The following is a 23490-nucleotide window of genomic DNA, read 5'->3' as shown; positions in this document are numbered from 1 at the left end:
GCGACCGGAATGGCGCGACCCGCGCGGCAGGCGGCGAGTCGCAGGTGGCAGGCACTCTTGTAGGTGTTTCCGTCGGCCCCGCAAACGGGGCGCGCGGCTGCGAGCTGGTGCGAGGGTGCTTGCGGGCACCTGCGGGCGCACCTCACGCAGTGAGGACTTAGGTTCTGGTCCAGCAGGCAGCTCCGACCTTGGCCGCACCGGACCCGTGCGCACGAACCTGCTCGACACTTTACACGTTATTACGCACGGTCGTAAACCGCCCGTGTCGTCCTAGACGTATCGCATTTTCCGTTACAGTTTCTACTTTGCATATTTTTTAATCTATCGTTATTTAAAGTTCTATTCTACTTCACTCTTCCTAGAATTTTCTCTTTACTCAGTCAAGTTGTCGATGATTACCCCGAGAAAAATGGATTACAGAGTCTGCGCCTCAATGCAGGTGAATATAACGAGCCGGAAGGCTACGACGCCTCGACGACGTTAGCCGATTATCCCTTTCGGAATCATTGATCTTACCGGGCTTCGAGGCTTATGTAATTTGCGACGCTCCGTTTCGTCGAAACCGTTTGCCGTTTTACGCCTTCCTACGCGGTGCAACCCCTCGAGCGTCTAACCCGATATACCTGCCGCATTTATTTTTCCATTTATTCTTTTTTTCATTCTATCGTTATTATTTTTTTCTCTGTATATCATCGACCATTTTCAACTATACTTTTTATCACGAATAAATTATCTCAATTTACAGAAGCGATATAAAAGTGAAAGTGGTCCTATCCTTTAGTATGACGTTTATTATTTTTTTTATCTCTTTTTTTATTTTTTTTTTTTTTTATTTAACTTAATCATATTTGAAATCGATCGAACTCGTACTGTTATTAATCATGCTGCTAAAAGAATTATCGTACTATATAATCACTTTAAAAAAATGTCTCGGTTTATACATACTCACTTTGGCAGTGGCCGGTGTAGGCAACGGCAAGCTCGTGGCTCCCCTTCTTACAAGCTCGCTTCTTGAGCCTGCACAAGCTCTTATAACTCCTTCCGTCCGTTCCACAGACTGGGCCACCCCCTCTTGGTGCTTTACATTCGGGGCTACAGACGCATCGAGGCCTTCCCCTCCGCACTACGCACTTTTTCCCTTCCTCGCATTTCACTTCCGCGCAACTCTCTGCGAACAAACGATACGTACCCTTTTCTTTTCTCTCTCTCTCTCTCTTTCTCTCTCTCTCTCTCTCTCTCTCTCTCTCTTTCTCTCTACCTTTTAGAGACCATTCTTCCACTCTTTGTCCTATTAAAACTTTCCGATTTGGAATTTTAAGTTAATTTTCTTTCTTTCTTTATTTCTTTCTTTTTTTGTTTTTTTTTTGTTTTTTACCTCTGCAAGGTCGACATTGAACGCCACCTCCGAGAACTCTCCAAAAGAAAAGACTTCCACTGTCCAAATCTTCATCCGAGTAAGCCGTTGCTGCAGCCGCATTCGACGCGCAACAGTCTTCTCTCGTGACACCTTGAGACAATAATTCCTTGCAGCGGCCATTGCTGATCGATGACCAACAGATACCACCTGTAATAAATCAACGACCATCGTATGTAATATCTTTTAAGAAAGAATTTTTAATTTTGTTTTATTTTTGCAACATGTTGCATGTCGAAATGTTCTTTCATAAATTGATATATTCATCTAATATTTTTTCATAACAATTTTTACATAAAAAGATCCTGGAGATTTTGTATTAGATTTTACTGTTATTAGAAAGTATACGTATTAGTCTTGTAAATGTGTCAAAAAAGAAATCTTACAAACGGTTTAAATAAAGTCTGAAAAATTGTGTACTAGTCAATGTGTTAATAAACTAGATAGATAATAATCTCGTAGAGTAAAGGCACTGTTTAGTTCAAGTTATATTGGCACGAAGGATTTTGCATTACTTTCTATGGTTCAAAGTTCATACACAGAACTCTCATAATTTTCTCTGAGCAATTCATTCGTTCGCATTCAATAGAGATTTACATGTTTCACCGACCATTTACTTGCTAATATTCTTGTTAGAATCTATGAAAAAGTAGAACGAGGTCTTTTCTCGCCTTCTTTCACTATTATAGTATTGGTTAGTAACAAAAATAATGTATATCTTGCTCCGCTCCCTTTCTCAATATTTCTTGTCACACAATGCCATTTTTTCCTTGTTTTTTTTTCCATTTGATAAAAAAAACTTTAATTCAACGATAAGTTACGAGCATAATATTTCGAGAGAAGTAGACAAACAAGATTTTTCATTGCTAAGCTGAGTATTTTTCTTTTTTGCGCGAGTAGCATACACGGACGTCTTGCAATATTCTAATCACAAGTTCGGAACAGACGACATTGTTTACTGAACTCTTGAGAGAGAGTAGTCTTTAAAGATTCCTATTCCCGATGTACATAAACGCGTCGGGACATTCATGACATTCTTACGAGATCGTACCGTGTTGGTAATATCGATGTTTTATATTTTTAGTCTATGTATGGTCAACAGAAAGTATCCAGAAAGATGTTCGAAAGTTTTCCTATATTTCAGAAAGATCATTGAGAAATAAACCATCAATTGCTTACTTCGTTCGGATCAATACATAGTTCATTCGTATGACCTTTTTCGTAGATGTTAATCGATCGGTCGACTATTTCAATGGGTTAATTAATTTGAATTGAACAATAGAAAAAAAATAGGTCGAAGAAGGAGCAACAATAGTAATCGAAATGGTTATGTCACGACACGACACGTTTCATATAAGTATTAAAAAGATGTTTGAAAGTTTTCTTATATTTCAATATGATGATCACGAAGATCATTCGAAGATCCATGAATGATTCATTTGCATCATTCGCTTAGATCAATGCAATTCACTCGTATTATCCTTCTCGTGGACGTTAATCGATTGTTCGAGAATTTCAACGAGTTAATTGATTGGAATTGAAAGGAACAATAGAAAAGTATTTCAGAAAGGAAACACGGCGATAGTAATCGAAATGTTAACGTTTCAACTTCCGGTAATCTCAAAGACGAAGTTACATGACACGAGTGGGTTCATCCGTTCGAATAGGGCCTGTTTGCGTTCGTTGTTCCTTTCGAACCTTCCTGAAAAAGCCGCGAGATGCCGGCGGAGAAAAGAGAAGTCAGAGCGCCGCGACGTCCCTGAAAGACAATGGAACACCTCGGGCGGCGATTAATCACCGTGCGATAATGCAATCGGAAAGCAACGTTCCAAGAGTACGAAAGAGAGCGAAAGAGAACGAGAGTCTCGATGTGGTTCGCCAAAGCCGGCTTTCTGCTTGGCAAAATGCACGTAACGTTGTCCGTGACTCTTCTGTCTCTCTCTTTCTCTCTCTCTCTCTCTCTCTCTCTCTATTTCTTTCTCTCTTTCTCTCTCTATCTATCTATCTTTCTTTCTCGTCTTTTTTTACTTTTCTTTTTCGATATATAACTCCCTCTCGCTCAATCTGCCTTCGGGATAAGAGTCGTTCTCTCTCTCTAACTCTCTCTCTCTCTCTCTCTCTCTGCTCGAGAATCGAGCAAGAGCGGTTATTCGTTTCTCGGTACCGATCGAGTCACGATCGAGCGATTGGTTTAGCACGCGATCGGTTCTCGATCATTCTGCGATTCTTCCTCCGTTTCTGTTCTTCAAAACAACCCCCTCCTATGAATACGATCGGAATTCAGAATAGATTTCCCTCTTCGATCCTATCTACGATGATCCTTCTTACGATGTTTGGGTTATTAAAACCGGAAAGGATGTTTGTTTTATTACACGAAAGAAATCTTTTCTTTTTTTTTCTTTTTTTCTTCGATGGAGGTATTAATAATGATAAAAAAGGAGAGAGAGAGAGAGAGAAAAGAAAAAGAAGAACGTTCGAGTTACCTCGCGTGCGTTAGTTTTAACGGTGGCAATAGAATGCCAGAGAACGAATATAAAACGGGAGCGAGTTTGCTGGCTCGACGCCCGTTTTTGCTACTGACCTCTCTTAACGCATCACGAGAATCTTTTCGCACGGTCGAAAACCAACTGGCTAAACTATTTTTGCATTCGTCGAAGCGAAACGAAAGAGAGACGTGCCCGTCGTCCATCCATCCATCCATTTTCTCTCTTGCTCGATTTTCAAATTTTTCTATTTGAAATAAGTATAACGAAGCTAGAAAAAGATCATTGGACTATAACGATAACTTAATTACGTTAAAGATAATCGTAACTCTATTAATGGAAATAAAACGATATGCACGATATAAATTTATAGCGTTGAGCTATTATAGAAGCGACTAGTTGCTTGGCCACTTGCCGCGGGCATAGATCGAAGCCTATTACTTTTTCCAGACACGGTATTGTAAACACAACTGTCTGGCTTATGTTAGGACGCGATGTGCGTCGCATGAACGTTTATAAACGTTCCGGATCTTCTTCTTCTTCTTCTTGGCGATGATCCCTGTTTTATATAAAAAAAAAAAAAAAAGAAAAAAAAGAAACAATAAAAAAGAAAAAAAAGAAAATAAAATAAAAAAAAAATACATAAACTAGCTTTTTATGGTACAACGTTGCTTAAATTGTGAAGATATTTGTATGTACAATTTTAAATAGTTTTTTTTTAAAGTTTCAAAAGATTCATTTTATCGATATAGAATGACTTCTCATCGTTAGAATATAGCAGAAAAATCAAAAAGTCGAGTAGATGATTTAATTGTTCGGAAAAGAAAAAAAAAGATTCCGATGACCGAGTTGAAGACAGGAAGGAAGAAAAAGGTTCGTCCACCCTCGTTTGTTCTCTTTGCAGCATCGAGAGAAGCTCGTAAATTATGCCAACGCACGTGGTGATTCACGCACGATCACACAGCGTTTAAAGTTTAACAGTTAGCTTAGCCGGTTGCGCAAGATTAAAGCACCGTTCACAATGATCTTATACTATTGTATATACCAGAACCATCAAGAGAGAAGAGATTCACTCTCGGACGTTTATTAATTTTGAGAGCAACGCTGAGGAACCGCCATCATCTCGAAGAATCTTTCAAGGATTCTTCTTTTGCGCAAGAATCAATTCCATCATACATTCGTCTTCGCCTACGCGCCTTCGATCGCGATATTTCGAAATCTCCTCGTTGACGTTCCAAGGAATCTTTTCGCTTTCGATGCAAGCTGAACGCTTTTTTTTCTTTTTCATTTACGAAAGTTTTCTTATTTTCCTTTTTTCTTTCCCCTCTTTTTTTCTCTCTCTTTTTTAACTCCGACGAATTATGATCTTACTAGTTTTCTTTAAAACGTCGTAAGTCTTTCGATCGAGAAAGCAAATCTTTTGTGTTTTGTCTTTCTTTATTTTTTTATTAGTTTTTATTTATTTTTATTTCTTTTTATTTATTTTTTTTTATTTTGAAATCCGTCTTCTTTTTAAACGTCTATCTAATTCAAAAGGTGGACTATAAAATTTCCTATTAGTATCGTGTGCACTACGATAAATGAGACCGTTGCTCGTAAGAGAAATTATCGGCGTCTTGTTACGGCCGCCAAGCCTTGTTTGCCACAAGTACCTTATGTAATAATCGATATGATCGATCACAATACGATCGGTACGCCACCGATACTTGAGATACTGGTGAACTTGTAAAAATAAAAAAGGAAAAAAAAATAACGTCGGCAAATCTGGAAGAAAATCCATGTAATAACTCGCAATGCCTATATACCTAACGATACAAAGTATCGGTTTTACGCGTCGTTGACTCATTAACCCAACTTTTCGTCATTCCACTTGAAATCCATAAAATGTACCCATCGACCGGGGGATATCCCTCAAGTAGTGAAGCCCTTATACGGATTTACGACGTAATAAAAGTTTGACAATTATCCCTTTCTTTTGGAAAAAAGTAAATTGTGAATTATAACATGATTCGTTATCGTTTCGATGAGCATGATGGTACTTAACGTATCAACCTTGTCAAATCTTTACGATGTAGAACTTATAAAGAGAAACAACACGAATACGTGTATGATGAGTATATAGAGACGATTTATTATTAATTTTAGAATATTCGTTCTATATAAAAACTTGTAACCTTATCGATTAATTCTGTACGTTCATATTAATTTTTTTTTCTTAAACTTCATTTTTTTCTTTTTTTTTTTCATTTTAATTCAACGTTAGAAAGAGAGATTTTTAAGGAAGGTAGTTCCTGTATCTAGTTCGGAGAGCAACTCGAGCGTCACACGTAGGAAGGAAGAGAACGGTTGTAGTAGCGTGGCGAACGCGACGGAACTATATACCTTGTTACGGAGCGAAAAGGAAAGTCTGGCAAAGGCGAAGCATTAATTCCCAGCCACGCGGCGTGTCTAGACCGCGACACAGCCACCGTTTGGCCCAGTTACGCCCTTCTTCCTCCTCCATCCTCCCCCTCGCTCCGTCATCCCCACTCCTGACTCTCGTACACGCACCCTTTACTCTCCAGCCTCTTTCTGTTGGCTACTTGGCTACTATATCTTTTCCGTAGCCGAGAGAGAAAGAAAGGTAGATAGATAGAGAAAGAGAGAGAGAGAGAGAGAGAGAGAGAGAGAGAGAGAGAGAGAGAGAGAGAGATAGAGAGAGACAGAGAGAGAGGAGGGAGAGAAAAAGAGAACAGAACGAACGAAGAACGGCTAAGCATACTTCTTACTCGTCTAAACGTTCGCTCACATCGAAAGCTTTGCTGTATTTCGTTTGCTTTTCCCTATTCGAATTCATTGCTTAGTCTTACAGCAAAGATTTCATAAAAGAACTAGCAAAGGGTAGTGCAGTTCCTTGTTCCACAATGTTTTCGCATAATAGATAACTTAGTTACTCGGCGAAATATTTTCAAGGGAGAATGGCGAAGATCCTTTGAAATGCATAAGGATATCCATCTCCAGGGTTGACGTTTAAACGTATGACGCCCACGTGTTTCGAATGCTCGAGAGAAACGATTGTCAAGGTCGAACCATTCGTTATCGCGATTCATGAAGGTACATATCTACGTGCGAAACAACCGCTTTAGGGTCGTTTAAAGGAGATGGCGTCGAGCGGGAAGAAGGTTCTCAACTATGTCTTACCTTACGCCCATACGATTACCATTTTCTCGTATCATAAATTTGATTAGCGATAGAAAGCAAGAAAGGTTAGGGAAGGGGATACATTGGAAAGTTATCGAGATATTAGAGAAAATCGCCGAATTTGGAAATTGATTTTACAAAGTGATTGTTGGCAAAGAAGAAAAAGAAAAGAAAAAAAAAGAAAAAGAAAGAAAGAAAAAGAAAGAAAGAAAAAGAAAGAAAGAAAAAGGATAATCTCTCTCGATCTTAATATGCATATCAAAATACTTTCACGATTCTCGTTCAAGGAATATGCCCGAGTCAGTCGTATGTTAGATATGGCAGAAAAGGATGTTAAAGGCACGTTTAGATTTGTTCATTGAGCGTACGAGTATATCGCACGAAGCACCGGTGGCGACGAGCCGATGATTAAATGCTAAACACGGCGATACCTTCCCTTTTAGAAGGCTTTACGCGTTTTCTTCTTCTTCTTCTTCTTCTCCTTTTCCTTCTCCTTCTCCTTCTTCAAAGATTCCGATGAAACATTTATTAGGATCGTTTCGGTGGTACCTAATGTCGGATTCCAAACATGTGGACGATTTAGAAACGTACATTTTAAAGACAATGATTTCTTTTCTTTACGTTACAGACGATGTCGAAAGAGAAGATTTTTAATCGACTTCGATAACCAGTGTTAATATCGTAACCTCGAAAGATCTCGATGACTTTTTCCATTTTAAAGCCAGACATTAAGTTAATTGATCTTGAGAATGTGTTTCGATAGCTTAAAATCCAACATTGCGGTTAGATGATCTATCTAACCATATACGAAACGTACTATTGCATATGTATGTGTTAAACAAGCCACAAATAAAAAAAAAAATGAATAATCTTATGTGTTATGATTGAAATGAAATGATTTGGTTTTAATATCAAAAGAATGAAGACAAGAACATTAATGTCATAGATACAAAGACTCAGCTAATTGTTAAGTCTTGTCCAATGTAGGAACCGAAAGCGAAAACAAAAAGTATTTCCGGAGGAAGTATCGAGTCACACTTGGTTGAGCACCTGCGTCTTCTCGTCCGACCGCTTTATCGTAAACACGAGGATAATGCGAACGGCGAAGAAAAATCAACGGAGACTTATGGGTCTAGACTCTCGAGACTCTAGGCTCTAGCCTCTAGGCTCTTGCAGGCACGTCGGTATGCAAGATACAAGCTGCCGATTAAACTGCCTATCCGTACCTCATGCTCTTCTCCTCCTCGTCCTCCTCGTTCACACACACTATTTCTCTCTCTCTCTCTCTCTCTCTCTCTCTTCTTCTCTCTCCCTTTCAGTGCCGTGACTTTCGTAGATTCTCTTCGTACTCTCTTCTCCTTAATGAATTTTTCTTCGCAAGAGTACTTGGCGATAGTATGCCCTGTTATAAAAGTTAACGTCCGGTAAGAAAAGCATTAGAATATTAGTTGCACGAAACCGATTTCCAGGAAACGCGATTTTCTCAAACGGAATGTTAGAGCAACGTGTTGCGGTCTTTCCTTTCTCCTCGTAAAAGAGCAAACTCGCCGAGCCGTGCTCGAGATGATGATATGAACCACGAAACACTATAAAAAGTCTACTTTACACAAGGTTACAGCTGCTTCTCTCGTTCCCATCTTTATCCATCTTCTAAGAAATTCCGTGAGAATCGTTGTTAAAGATTTCGCGAAAGTCGTAGAACGTGAATGATCTTGGAGAACTCTAACACAGAGACCTTCCTCTCGTCGTCACCCTTCGTTGATTTTCTCAGATCAAGACTCAAACTGGTGTAAGATGCTATTATCTCTTTGTGCCTTCGTCAAGGACAGGTAACCCCATTATTGTACTTATGTATATTGTTCGCCGTACGGTCAACGAATTTATCGAAATGATTTTCTTAACAATTATCGATTCATAATAATCATTTTAACGATCATGATTCGTCGAGAAGAGAGAAAAAAAGGTGATAAGATACGCAAGATTTTTATAACGTGACAATGTATCAGATTGAGAGAAAATGAGAGACAAAGAATATAAACGATTTGTGAGGAAAGGCAAAAGACAGAGGAGAAGGGGGTGTAGGATGCGTGGTTAGAGATGGCTCGACAGCAGGTGGTAAAAAGATCGGTGCTCGTTCGAAGGGGAGCATCTCCAGGTTGGAGGCATTCGCGACGTGCCACAAGAGGGAGGCAAGTTTCTTGCCGGTACAAGACGACAACCACGCGGTTAGTCATCAAGGCCCGGAGATTGTCCCTGCGGACGGCGAACCGACCGGTTGACCAAAACCACAAGCTTCTCTCTTTTCTCTCTCTCTCACTTTCTCTCTTTGTCTCTCTTTGTCTCTCTCTGTCTCTCTCTTTCTCTCTGACTGTACCTCCCTCCACTTTTCGCTCCCACTTTTCTTTTCCTTTTTCTTCTTCTTCTCTTCTTCTTCTTCTTCTTCTCTTCTTCTTCTTCTTCTTCTCTTCTTCTTCTTCTTCTTCTTCTTCTTCTCCTACATCTTCTCTCTTCGTTCTGTCTCGTCGTTTCGAAGGCGATCCCTTCGTCGTCTTCTTCGTTCTCTTTACCCTCCTGCTGCCTTTGTCGCTGTTGTTGTTGTCGTCGGTCGTCTCTCCATTCGCGATCGAGTAACCTTAGAAAGTCCATTGGGTATTGGGAGGGTTATTCTGTTTCCATCGACCAAACTTGTTGCTCGAGTATACGCGGATGGTTTTCGAGCGGTCGAACTATTTCTCTCTCTCTCTCTCTCTTTATATATATATATATATACCACACACCGACTTGCAAGTCCGTTGCAAATCATGATCGACTGGCTCTCTTTGTTTGTCGATCGATTATTTCTCGATCGAATAGTTATCGATTTCAATCGAAAAATATATAAAAAAGTTTAGATAAAATGATATTAATTAGATACGATTGAAAAACGAATGAGTAATTAGAACAAGTTCCTATGAGATGATAGAAATAATTAAACTTTTATAATTGCAGGTTAATAAAACGTATTTATTATAATGCTCGATGCTTTCGCCACCACTCATTGTGCTGGTTTTTGTCGAATGAACGAATGAGCGGTATACTTCTGTCGTAGCTCGTTTACTTCAGACATTCTAACCCGCCTACACGATGCATTGGTACTCGTCGTTGCTACATATATTTGCATTGTAACGAATTACATTGCTCAGTGATCCGAAACGTACGACACGCGAGCGGTAAAAGTCGCTAGGAAAAATCATCTAAATAATCAATACCCCGTGACGCTGAAGGACACATCCGTGACAAGAGAGGCTACGTGTTAGGTTGAATCACGCGCGCGATAACCGTCGAGGGTGCTTATTATGTTAGAAAAAATAGTAAAAAATAGAAGAAATATAAAGGAAGACAAAAATAATGATAATAAAAAGAAAAAAAAAACAAAAAAAAAGAGAGAGAGAGAGAGAACTGAAAGAAAAAAAAGAAAGGAAGACGCTTTATCGAAGGAGCGAATTAAACAAACCCTACCGAGTTACGCCGTAAATCATATACTCATTGGCGGTCCTTTCGGTGGACGTATAAAATTTATTCAGCGGATACTCGAGAAGCATACTCGTTGGAGTTATTTCCTCGGGCATATGGCAATGCGTACAACGACGGCATTGGTTTTATCGTACCGGTCTCTTCGAATAGTCACTCTCGTTGTTGGAATATGAAACCAACCGCACGCGCGCGCATAACTCGAGTGTTTTATCGCAACCTCACCATCACCGCAGACTGCGCCTTCGGCCATGCTCGTCGGGTTGTTTTTGCTACGATGTGACTCGCACTTCGCTAAGGGCGACAAAGCCGAGGCGCTAATCCGATACACGTATTATACAAGTATGTATACGCGGCGCAGTTGTGTGTTTCCCTCTCTCTCTCTTTTTCTTTCTTTCTCTCTCTCTCTCTCTCTCTCTCTCTCTCTCTCTCTTTTTCTCTCTTTTTCTTTCTGTTATTCAAGGAAGGTAGGTTGGTAAGCAAGCGTACGATGCGCGAAGGCGTAGGTGCGCGAGCCAAGTGCGGCCCTAGGAGGGCTTTGCGAGGGTCTCCGCGAGGCGGCCCTCCGAGGGGCCCTCCTGCTCGGTCGAGCGCTCTCGCGAACCGAAGGTGCTCTCTTCTCTTCTGTGGTCTCTCTCTCTCTCTCTCTCTCTCTCTCTCTCTTTTCTATCTCTTCTCTTCTCTTCTTCTCCTCCCTCTCGGACAGGAGGCTTGGCTCCCCCTCGACGACCACGTCGTCCTTTCGCTCGGTGGCATCGTCCGTGCGCGTCTGGTGGCTGAAGCTCCTCTCGGTGATGCGGAGCACTGACCCGCAAACTGGTTCCTCCATTACACCAGACTTTCTCCCCCACCCCTCACCTTCTTCGGCTCCTTTCCTCCTCTTTCCTTCCTTCTTCTTCTTCTTCTCCTTCTCCTTCTACTTCTCCTTCTCTTTCTTCTTCTCCTCATCCTCTTTCTTCTCCTCTTCTTCCTATTCTTTCCCTTTTCCCCTCCTACCATCTTTTGCGTCTTCTACTTCGCTCGCAGCATCCTTCCTCCTCTCCTTAGTCCAATTTTTCTGCGTCCTAGTCAACATCGTTCGAATAACAACCCCTGTACCCAGAGGAAGAAAATAATAATAAAAAGAAAAAGGACAACGATCGACACGACTATTACCGACGATCTAAAGATTTTTCTCTCTTTCAGACGAGTAAATCTTTGCTTTCGATCTTTGATATCGTGCGAGATTTAGCCTTGAATATTCCGATATAAAAGGAAAGTATCTAGTCGGACAAGTATCCTCGATTATCCCTGGCGTGTCAATTAAATTAGTCGCGTCAACGTCGAGGTTTGCTCGCACGGAGAGATGCATAAAACGATCGTCCTTGTCGTAGTTGTTCTCATCGTTTTTCTTGTCTTCTTCGTCGTCGTCGTCGTTGTTATTGTTGTCGTCTTCGTCGTTGTTGTTATTATTGTCGTCGTCTTCGTCGTTGTTGTTGTTATTGTCGTCGTCTTCGTCGTTGATGTTATTGTCGTCGTCGTTGTCATCGTTGTTGTCGTCGTTGGCAACGTTGTTCGCCTTCGAATGAACGATAAACGCAACTCGGTCGCTACCCAGACGCAGCCCAGACGCAACTCAGACGATAAAGTGCGAATTAATTCAGCGCTAATTCCACGTCTGGCATCCGACAAACGCCGAAGGGGAAAACTGCGACACATCGCGTCACGAGAAAGTGAGATACAGAGAGAGAAAGAGAGAGAAAAAGAGAGAAAAAAAGAGAATACACATATTAACCGACTCTAAAACTTCATTAACGTCTCCGGGAAATTTCAAAACGTGCTTCTTTTACCCTTTCGACGCATTTGACATGTAGAACTTTATTGTAACTTTTACGATTATGTTTCCCAGAGGGTTTTGACTTTATACGATCTGCGTTGATTTTAGTTTATAAATGTTTTCTTTCGAATAATATATATAAAAAGGCTAGAGAAATTGATAAAAATCGAATGATACTGTTGTTGAGACTGATGCGTCGTAGTATCAGAGAATTTACCGACGGCTTGAGATTTTTTCCTTTTAGTATTTTCGTTAATCGACAAGTTATAATATACGATTGAAAAGATCTGAGATTATAAGGAAGTACCTAATATTTTGATACGTCAATATATTTTTAGATATCAAATATTCGTTTGATCAAGCGAACCCATTATATTCGAGCTTGCGGTGATTATATTGAAAATAATATCGTTTGGACAGTAATTTTGCCGTTTCTTGAACGAGTATGATAGACGTGATCGTCTCAGCACGTTGGCTCGTACTCGACTTTCTCCGTTTCGATCGTTGTTGGCGCGTCTTCGAAGGAGACGCTTTGAAAGAGTCTTCGAAAGAGGAAGGTGATGCATAATCCTTGAAAATCGAGATAGGGTGGCTCGTAAAGAGAACGATGACGCACAGATTTCCAATGTCATCGTAAACGAGGTGGTTCTTACATAAGCGCGAACAAATCAGCGCGATGACATTCATCGAGCGATTATAGTGAGCGTAGTTTATGAAACTGTATGTTGTGTGTGTCGTAGAAGAGAGACGAGAACCACGCAATACCGTCGGAGAATATCGAGGAGACGTGCGTCTCTTTCTCAATGCCTTTTTCCGCGTGGATCCTTACAAAAACTTTATCACATTTCGCGAGTCCGTCTTCTGTCATAAAATTTTCTTCATATTATATCACATAACACGAAGAAAGAAATTAATAAATCCAAAAGTTTTAATAATTCGGTAAAGAGTACTATTATCGATGTAATGCCCGAGGACGATGTAATTACATATCGATGTTACGTTTTTTTCTTCATTTGCTTCGAAGTAAAAACTTGGAAGTTAAAGTAGCTTATATGTACTATAAAAAAAAAAAAAAAAGAAAAGAACAACAAAGTCGCGAATGTTGTTTCATTGAAGAATTCTTGAAATACGAAAATTCCCTTGAATTTATTTGGGACTTACCAATGGTAGGGTTTATCCGTAGCAGCAAACCAAGGAAGGACAGGAGGACGAAGGAGCTCTTGTAAGCGGGTGCCGCGAAGGATCGTCGCAGGGCCGTCATCTCAGGCGGCCCGCCCCAGTTTCGGTCGTGACGTCTCGTTGCCTCGACGATCGCCAGCGACCCTGTCTCCGGCTTTGCGACTTCCGCTAATTCTACTCGGACTTCGACTTGGACGGCGGTGGTGGTGGAGGCGGCGGCGGCGGCGGTGGAAGCGGCACCCTCCTGTCCTCGTACTTCACATCTCATCTGCCTCTTCTACTTATTTACCTTCCGCCTTTTTTATCCTTTCTCCTTGGTAGATTCGCGTCCCGTTGCCTATCGACACCAACGACACGATCGTGACGATTTATACGCGAGTTTAACACCGAGTATCTCCCTCTTAACACCCTCTCCCCTCTTTCTATAGGAAAGTCATATGAGCGAATCGTCTCGAGCGTTTTCCGCGTCACATCACACTCTCGAGCCAACCGGATCGGATCGAAAAACGACTTCGATTCATTCATTCCCGTCGCTCATCGAGCGTCACTATCGTCGACTCTCGTATTGTCGTCTTCGACATCCTTCTCGCATAGACAAGAGAAGAAGACGGAGCAGGATTGAAAGACGGGCGGGAGGAAAATTGGGCGGAAACATCGAAGAATCGACGAGTATTGCAAGATCGGCACATCGGAGAAAGATCGATCTCCAGTTTTGAACTTTCCTCTGAATCTTCCGTGATGAAGAGGAAAAAAAACTTCCTTCATCGATCGACGCACGCCACGTAGCGGAAGAAAAGGAAGAAGAATCTTAGAGTTGGAGAATTCATCGCATTGTCGACACGTGGAGCACGTGACGCGCGTCACATCACCGATCCCTTCTTCCTTTTTCTCTTTCTTTCTTTCCTTTTTTTTTTATTTTTATTTTCTCTTCTTTTCTCTTCTCTTCTAATCTCGTTTCGTTTCGTTTCGTTTCGTTTCGTTTCGTCTCGTTTCGTCTTGTCGCACCGTTCGCACCGATCCTAATAACTTTGTTTTTCTTTCTCTCTTTCCCTTTCTCTTTCTCTTTTTCTTTTCTTTTAAAATGCTTTACGACTTAGGACGTAAGGAAGAAGATTTGAAATTCACTCTTTTGTTCATCTTCTCTCCTTTGCTCTTTTTCTCTCTAATAGAAAAGAGCGCGCGAAAGGAGAGCGCGCGCGCATCAGAGATCGACGATGCGATTCGTGGAGATATTCGGGAAAGCGAGCGCGCGCACGAGACCGGCCGACAAACTGAGAAAAAAGAGCGGAACGACGAGTCGATCGTTTGTCGACCGATGACGGCCAACCCAGACGACGACGACGACGACGACGACGACGACGACGACGACGGCGACGACGACGACGGCGACGACGACGACGACGACGACGACGACGACGACGACGACGACGACGACGACGACGACGACGACGACGACGACGACGACGACGACGACGACGACGACGACGACGACGACGACGACGACGACGACGACGACGACGGCGACGACGACGGCGACGACGACGACGACGACGAAGACAATGGAGACGGCAGTCAGCACCAGCAGCAGCAACAACAATAATAGTAGAAGTAACAGACAGTAGCAGCAGCAGCAGCAGCAGCAGCAGCCAGCAGCAGCAGCACAAGGCGGAACGTTTCGCCGTGTGCCAAGCGAAGCTCTGCAAAAGCGGCTTGCACACGCGGCCGCGCGCTCTCTGTTATGTGTCCCCACTTCCCTTCTTCGAGCGCGGCGGCGGCAGTGGCGGCGGCAGCGCCGAGACTATCTGCCCGTGTGCCGGCCTCCAGTCTGCATGCCTCTCCCCTCCTATTCCTCCGCTACTTTGCCTTCTTCGTCTTCTTCTTCTTTCTCCTCTTCCTCCTTCTCCTCCTCCTCCTTTTTTTCCTTTTCTTCCTTTCTTCCTTCCTTCCTTCCTTCCTTCCTTCCTTTCTTCCTTCCTTCCTTACTTCCTTCCTTTTTTCAGGATTGCCCTTTTACACTTTGCTGGGACATCAGGATATCTTCCTTCTTTTTTTAATACGTTTTTACGACTCATTCACGCGGACAGATCTCGATTATCACGTACTTGATCATTAGATCTTTCATCCTTTATAAATTTTTCGCATAAACTCGTATATACTTTTCCCCTTCTTTCCATCGTTTCCTACACTCCGTCTTCCCCCTTTCGTAAGCGATCTTATACTAACAAAAAACGATCCTTTATACGTTCGCTATCTAAAGAGAAGTAGAATCATGTTGTGACAGCGAAAGAATTAAGGATTAAATTCACCGATATAGATATATATTTTCGACCACCCTTCGAATTTTTGAAAGAAGACAGTAGTTATCGCATCCGATACTTGCCTTTATCTTTCCAAGGTGGATGAGATCGAACGAAGTCGAAGCGCGTAACTAAGAGAACGAAGAAACGACTTTTTTATTTTAAGGAAAATAAAATAAAAATATCGTAGAATGGAAATGCACATGGAAGATTTTCGCGAGTTCACCACGCTGGCCGTCGGCAAGGTGTAAGCGTAATTGGTGGATGCACCGCGGGTACGTCTCTCTTTTATACCGTACAGCAGTCCCGACAAAGCGGTACCGCCCCCTGGGCACGTGACGATAGCTTCAGTACCGGACCCACCACCCAACCACCCACCACAGGGGCTAATGGATACTCTACGCGCTCACCTTACAGCGCACACCCTTACGTTCGCTGACTGAGAAACTACCCCCACTATCTCCCCCTAATCCTCCTTCCTACCTATCCTCATCCTTCATTTCCTTCTCCTTCTCATCCTCCTTCTCTCTCCACCCTTTTCCTCCTTATCATCCTACTTCCTCTCCTTTCTAATCTCGTCCGAGATACGCTAATTGATATCGTAGCAGTGCAAATTCTTGCCTTAATGCATTTTAGATCGTCTTGTCTTCTTTAGAAATGGAATTTTCAGGGTAAGAATTAATGTCAATGGTAGAACGTCGAACGATTCATTTCAAACGTTTGGATCCTTGCTGCCGCTACTGCCGACGAATAAAAAAGATCCTGCTGCGATGCTAGGCCGCTGCATCCGGCCATAACTGACCTTGGATTCGCTTCGAACCATTCTTCGACGATTAGTAGCGACCACCAAACGTATTGACTATCTCGATGTTTACCACCTGTCGCGATTTCGTTGAAATGACTACAGACCGCAAGATCGTGCGATCTAATTCCTCCCCATTTTAAGACCTCCTCTATGTTACTTCTGTACGTTTGCACGTCAATGAAAATCATCGTTCGCATTTGAAACGAGAATAGAAGTGATTAGGAAAAAAATTTTTAATTTAAAGATAAATATGAAAAAAAGAAACGAGGATGAAAATTAGTAGACATCAAGGCGAGAAGAATTATCAATCGAATAACAAAAATCGAAAATCCGCCGATCAGTGGCCGTGATCGTGGCCAAGATTCGTTAATGCCGTAATTTATTGGTCCGCTTTGGATTTCCGCCTGTGCGGATCCCATTAAGAGAGAGCTTCGGCGAGACGACGTGCGTTATATATCACGGTGCATCGATCAGTGCCACGAGCATTACACGAGCGGTCGTATCTTTCAGGACGATATATCTACCTTCGAGTCTGATTCTCCGATTATTTTTCCTTTCAGCGAACCTGCATAACTCCCCGGGATGCCGTTGGTACCGAGGGGGATTCTTCTACTTGGATAAACGATGATCGTATTATAAATACGATGATGCGAAAGTAAAAGTAAGTGCAACGGAGTCATACCAACGTATAACGAGCTTTGATTATTTTCATTCGTTTCGCGTTTGAAATTGCGCGTAACTCGTGAATCGTATACACAGCAACTCAACGTAGAAAAAGACTCACGTGATGAAAGAGAGAAAGAGAGAGAGAGAGAAAAAGAGAGAGAGAGAGAGAGAGAGAGAGAAAGAGAGACTGCAAGAGCAGGACGGCGGTGAAGTGAATCTAGTCTGTATATGGTCGGGCCCAGGCCGTCTGCCCGGCCACGTCCAGTCAATGGACGTAATTCACTGTCCGCCGACGGAGTCTAAGGCAGCAGACGACGGACGACGGATGGATGGCAGTCACCGAGAGGGTGACCAGCGAAAGGAAGAAAGAGAGGAACGGCTGGAGAGAGGAGATGAAGGAGAAGAGGAGGAGGAAGAGGTGGAGCGACGAAGTAGGAGAGGGGACAGTAGTAAAAGCACAAGACCGTTGGTCCTCGACTGCGAGTGATTGTGACTGGATATAGAGAGTTCTCTCTATCGCGCCTGCTGAGTGTGCGCGCGAGCACTAGCGAACAAGAGAGAACAGAAAGATAGAGAAAGAGAAAGAGAGAGAGAGAGAAAGAGAGAGAGAGAGAGAGAGAGAGAGAGAAAAGGTACTCCTTCCTTTCGAACAGAATCTCGCCTTCGATCGTCGTCCGCAACGAACAAGAAAAGAGCGATCGATCGATCCATCTCGAGTGGGAGCGTTATGCCCAGAACAGGTGAGCTTCTTTAGCAGAGTGTGTTATATACCTTGGACAAGAATTTTCTCAATGGAGACGACGAATCTTCCTTCGTTTGTCAAAGGACGCTACTCATCTCTCTATACAACATCCATACGAGAGAAAAGGCGAACCCGTTCAAAGCGAATTCGAAGTTAGACAGGGACGTTATACGCGTTTCGTAGAAAACGATAATCGTTGATGAATCATTCGAACGGGAATAAAGGTTAAAGCTAATGCTAATCATTTTCGATGATTTATCGTTTACCCGATTCGCTTTTCATGCGAATGATTCAGCGGGTGCGATCAAAAGAGAGACGTGCTTTTTGCTGGTCCATAGCGCTTAAAGGAGGGCTTAATCACATTTCGCTTGCTATACGGAAGGATATATGGGTGAAAGGAAGGAAGGAAGGACAGAAAGAAAGAAAGAAACAAACAAAAAAAAGGGATACTCTCACTTTCGCCGTTCTTCGCTATTTACTCGTTTCTCTTTCATATCTTCCAGAAAATCTTGTCCCATTTTCTACGTAGACTATCGTACTTTCCTCGATAAGGATTCTCTTTCGTGAAGTTCATCAATGTCGCAGTACTCTTTCCCCCTACAAGTATGAAGAAGACGTGAACGGGCAAAAAGAGGAATAAAGAGAATGGATAGTTTGTTTTGGAGGACGTAGCAGAACACGATGAGAATCATCGATCCATTCATACTCAGCGAGTAAAAGCGTTTTCGATTTCGGGCCACTCTCGATATGGTAGTCGTCAAGTCCACCAATCTGCGCGAAACTTAGCAAAAAGTCGATGGAAGCAACCAGGAATGGGACGGAAGACGGGTGTACGTCGTGCGGGGATGTCGCCGATTTTGTCGATTTGCGCTGGAAGCAAGAAGAAGAGAGAGAGAGAAAGAAAGATAGAGAGAGAGAGAGAGAAAGAAAGATAGAGAGAGAGAGAGAGAAAGAGAAAGAAAGAAAGAAAGAAAGAAAAAGAGATAGAGAGAGAGAGAGAGAGAGAGAGAGAGACTGCCCGGACTGGATGCCCCTCGGCACTGGTGATCCTGAGCCTCGAGTAATTACGTCTCGTGCGACGTTGCTCTTAATACTTGGATCCGAGCAAAAACTCGACGGAACAGGACGGAACGGATACGTATCTGGCGTATTCGTCAATTTGCTTCGTTTGCGCCGCGGGTTATCCTCTTCTTCGCGAAAGGAGACTCGTCGATGGAAAAGAAAGGGATCTCGAACAAGCTTGAAGGTTCCTATCGGAAATCGTGCCTTTTTCTCGATTTCGAACAATCAATTAGCAATAACCGCAGAGTTTATTATGTTAATCCAAATATACATATTTCCATAGAAATATAGACATAATGATATCGATAATAATACATATTATCTATATTTATAATAAATATTGTCTATATTTATTATTATCGATATCTTAGTCTCTCTCAAAGCCACATGATATTTTTGTATTATTAAACGGCGAAACCATTTCATTCTCGTCTGTTTTCGAATAGAGGTGTGAATCAGACTCGATTGTGGTGGGCGATGTACGCGAATAAATATCTTCCATGAGTATCATTGATCGAATCGAACAAGATCATTCGCAGAATCATAGCGTTGTAGTGCTTTTTAAATAAATTTGACTCTCGCGGCGAAGGTGAGTCTTCTTTTTCGTCTCTCGTTTCGTCTCGTCTTGCCTCTCTCGTCTCTCTTTCTCTTTCTCTTTCTCTCTCTCTCTCTCTCTCACTTAATCCGCTCGAAAAATAATCCTTCGCAAATTTCAACTCGATATGCAATTTGGAAGAAGAGCGGAGGAACAGAGGACGGAATCGAAACCGCCCAAACTGGATCCACACGATGCATTGATCCCAAAGTAATTACCTACGTCTTGTGTGTGACGAAAAACACGAGCTAATAGCGTCGAGCGTGCGCCTCGGAAACCTTTTTCACTCCCTTCGACATTGCCAAGAAACCAAATTAGAGAGAGTCATGCGGGCGCAACGACGAGGAGGAAGAAGAAGAAGAGATATAAAAACGGGATGAAAGAAAAAAAAGAAAAAATAAAAAAAAAAGAAAGAGAAAGGAAATACGAAGAGAGTATCAGAATAAGATCCGAGAAGCGTGCGATATATATTTTTATCTTTCGAGAAATATATTATGTCGCGCGCATCGTAGTTTATTTTATGATTACTTAGAGTTACTCACGTGAAAATATTTTTATACCTTCCCTACGATCTCTTTATGTCATCTGAGAAACTTTCGATAAAAACAAAGTCTAATAGCTGGAGGAGCATTCATTCTTCCTTTTAGTTCTTTTGTCTAGTTCTCTTTGCACGAGATAAGAAAATAAAAGATGGAAAGAAGAAGGGAGAAGGAGAAAATAAGCGGAAAGAAATCTATTCACAGATAATTTTCTTATTACTGTTATTATTGGGATCCGCGAAGGCAACGGCCACGTTGTTACATCCGGCGTATAGCGGGCCGCTTAAAGAATCTAGACTCTCACGGTGTCGGCCCGGAAGTGACGACGTGCGTACACCGGAAGCTGTCGCTAAGAATGGTCGGCTCGACAATCTCGCTCCTCGGGTCTAGGCAACAACATAGACTTTATTGCTCTCGCTCAAACTGGTGCAGGACCGTGTACATTGCAGCTGCGTTTTCTCCCTCCCTCGCTCTCTTCTACCCTTTCTCTTTTTCTCTCCCTTCCCCCTTCGTGTCTTGCCCGATGCTCGTGAGCTGCATCGCTGGCATTCGTTCGTACGCGATATGTAGTTGCATACAAGCCGTTTAGATTTTATTCTATGCGTCTTTCGTCATACAGAAATTCAAATCGTCGCACGTCTCTTTCTCTCTCTTTCTTTCTTTTTCTGTGTGTGTGTGTGCCTTCTTTAAATCCCTTTTCCTGTGTCCTCCGTTAGATATGAAACGTCCTGATACGTAGTAGAAAAAAATTTCATAAATTTAACGTATCATTCGATGTCGATGTAATTCCGTAATATAGTCATATCGTGAAGGAGAGGAAGGATTCGATTTCGCATCCGTAAATCCAACGTAACGAGGGTTGCGCGCGCTGATTGGAGTCTGGAACGCGTTTCGGTAGCCGTTGATAGGCAGGCACTGCTACATTACATATTCAGCGTAGTAGTACTCTCTGCATACGAAATTGCAAACGTGTAATCGACGAATTTACGTCGAGACTCGTGAGTAGCCTGGGGCGAACATTATATACCATCACACTACCAATACCGTTGCGTAATTATGTAGGCATTCAAAACCAGAGATAGATAAATAGATAGAAAAGCATATATATATATATATATATATATATATATAGAGAGAGAGAGAGAGAGAGAGAGAGAGAGACTGAGAGAGAAACTGATATATTCTCTCGACGTTTATTTTTATTGCTGTACCTATTAATTTTATGATAGCAAATTTCCATGAAATCTTACAATATATTCCAAACAACTTCGCTTACGTTTTTACGGTTTTAAACTATTTTCAATTTGAGTTGTTAGAATGTATTTTATAAAAAAGGAGTCTTTCTTGAAAGTAAGCAGACGAGTCAGAGAGAGAGAGAGAGAGAGAGAGAGAGAAAGAGAGAGAGAGAGAGAGACGAACGTTCTCCGACTCATCTACGGTCGTTCTACCTCCGCAAGACATGCGGTGTGTTCGCATCGCTACAGTTTAGAGATTTACGTTGCACACGTGCACAAACAATACTTAGACTACGTATGCTTCTCTTGCGTCCTCGGTGCAAGACGACAGAACTCTTTATAAGGTCCGGAATGCAGAGCAAATGCGCGATACGGGAGGTATGACGCTAACCCGTATATACTTGGTTAAGGAAAACGAAATGATAGATTAATAAGAATGAAGAAAAATCGGTTTTAGCTGGATAATAATCTATCTGTGCTTCTTCTGTAAATAAAAGAGAAAGATTATCTATCGGGTTTGATGAATCTTATTATTATTTAAACGAATTAAAAAGAATAAGTTATTTTGGATTTCGAAAATAGAATTTTAATTAATCTTTTCCTTTGTCAGGAGTACATTGCTCTACGTTCTACGATATAGTGGTATTATCGCACGGAGGAAATCGAGTTGGACCGAGTCGAAACGTACGGTGGAATAAAAATCTGAAACAATGCAGTATCGTTCTTTCGACGCGGTAAAGCGAAAAGGGCCGACAGACGGAAAATATACCTACGTTTCAAAGGTAAAGCTTAAATGCAAACGATCGTAACGGCAGTTTGCTTTTGTAGCGAAGTTGTTATGCAAATCTCAAATTCTCTGCGCGTCCGTAGAATGGAAAGCAGCCGTTTGCCTCTTCGATAGAGCCGCCTTGGCAAGTAATGGACGTTAGGACAAGATTGGCATCTCGTCGTCGCTGAAACGTAACCGCGCGATACAATAACAATATCTACGTTTTTATGTTGTAATCCCGTCGAGTACTTTCGAGTTGAATTCCATAGCGTTCTATTGCGTTAATACTAATTTCTTTTACATAAAGCTGGCTAGTTTAGAGAAAGAGAGAAAGAGAGAAAGAGAGAAAGGGAGAGAGAGAGAGAGAGAGAGAGAGAGAGAGAGAGAGAGAGAGAAAGGATACGTATCACTGTTTCTAGGATCGTTGTGCAGCTTCCAAGATCGTTCGGTAAGATTGATAAGACAGGGTAGAAGCAACATTGATTTTAAACTAACGTGACGTTGGATCTGATACGCAAAACTGCGAAGGCTCATCCCACATGCATAATGCATGTCGTAAGAGGGGGAGGAAAGGTGGTGGAGGTGGAGAACAGGAGAAAGAGGAAGAAGAGGGGAAGAGAGAGAAAGAGAGAGAGAGAGAGAGAGAGAGAGAGAGAGAGAGAGAGACAGACAGAAGACCAATGGCAACAACAGCTTACCTCTCTTGCCAGCATTTTACGTCGTCCCTCTCTCTTATTTTTATTCTCTTACTCTCTTGTTCGCTTCTCTCTCTCTCTCTCTCTTTCTCTGTCTCTTTTCTTTATTGGCGTACCTTACGACACGAATTATTGCTCCTCCGCTTCTCTCCCGCGGCCACCCTTTCTGCCTATGGGAATCCCGTTTCCACTCGTTGCATTTCTGTATTCGTGGCTGGTCGCGTGCAAGCGCGTGAATAAAGAAAATTCGTGTTCTGCTTTGGCGAAAGGAAGACCGTCGAAACCACACATTGATGGACATTGAGAATCTTGAGATTCTCTCTTTTTTCTTTTTCCTCAATACTTTAAGAAAAATCTCTAGGACATTCTTGTATGTTTGTACAATTACTCAAAATATCTTATAGAAATACGTGAAAGTATTCACTTACATTTGATATTTCTTATTAGTTACTTCTCATCAGTATAATAACTTTTCTAATGGTTTGCTCGTTTATCGGATAAAT

The 23490-nt window shown here is 42.0% G+C and overlaps 1 protein-coding gene across 2 annotated transcripts in view; it reads right to left on the bottom strand.

The window, feature by feature from the left end:
* LOC118450457 (follistatin-A) overlaps positions 1-15040 on the bottom strand; it is a 23241-nt gene extending 8201 nt beyond the window's left edge. For both annotated transcript variants that reach the window (XM_035886247.2, XM_035886243.2), the window contains exons 1-4: positions 13565-15040; positions 1376-1564; positions 950-1168; positions 1-217 (exon numbers count right to left, since the gene is read on the bottom strand). The exon at positions 1-217 is cut by the window's left edge and continues 20 nt beyond it. In XM_035886247.2, coding sequence (XP_035742140.2) covers positions 1-217; positions 950-1168; positions 1376-1564; positions 13565-13850 — 911 coding nt within the window. In that variant the 5' untranslated portion in view covers positions 13851-15040. The remainder of the gene's footprint in view (positions 218-949; positions 1169-1375; positions 1565-13564) is intronic.
* Positions 15041-23490: the final 8450 nt, after the last annotated feature.

This window comes from Vespa mandarinia, chromosome 1 (genome assembly GCF_050613455.1).
Source record: "Vespa mandarinia isolate Hongniang chromosome 1, ASM5061345v1, whole genome shotgun sequence".
Classification (NCBI taxonomy): Eukaryota; Metazoa; Arthropoda; class Insecta; order Hymenoptera; family Vespidae; genus Vespa; species Vespa mandarinia.
The sequence above is the reverse complement of the archived record's forward strand: the minus strand, read 5'-3'. Positions and strand labels throughout refer to the sequence as shown.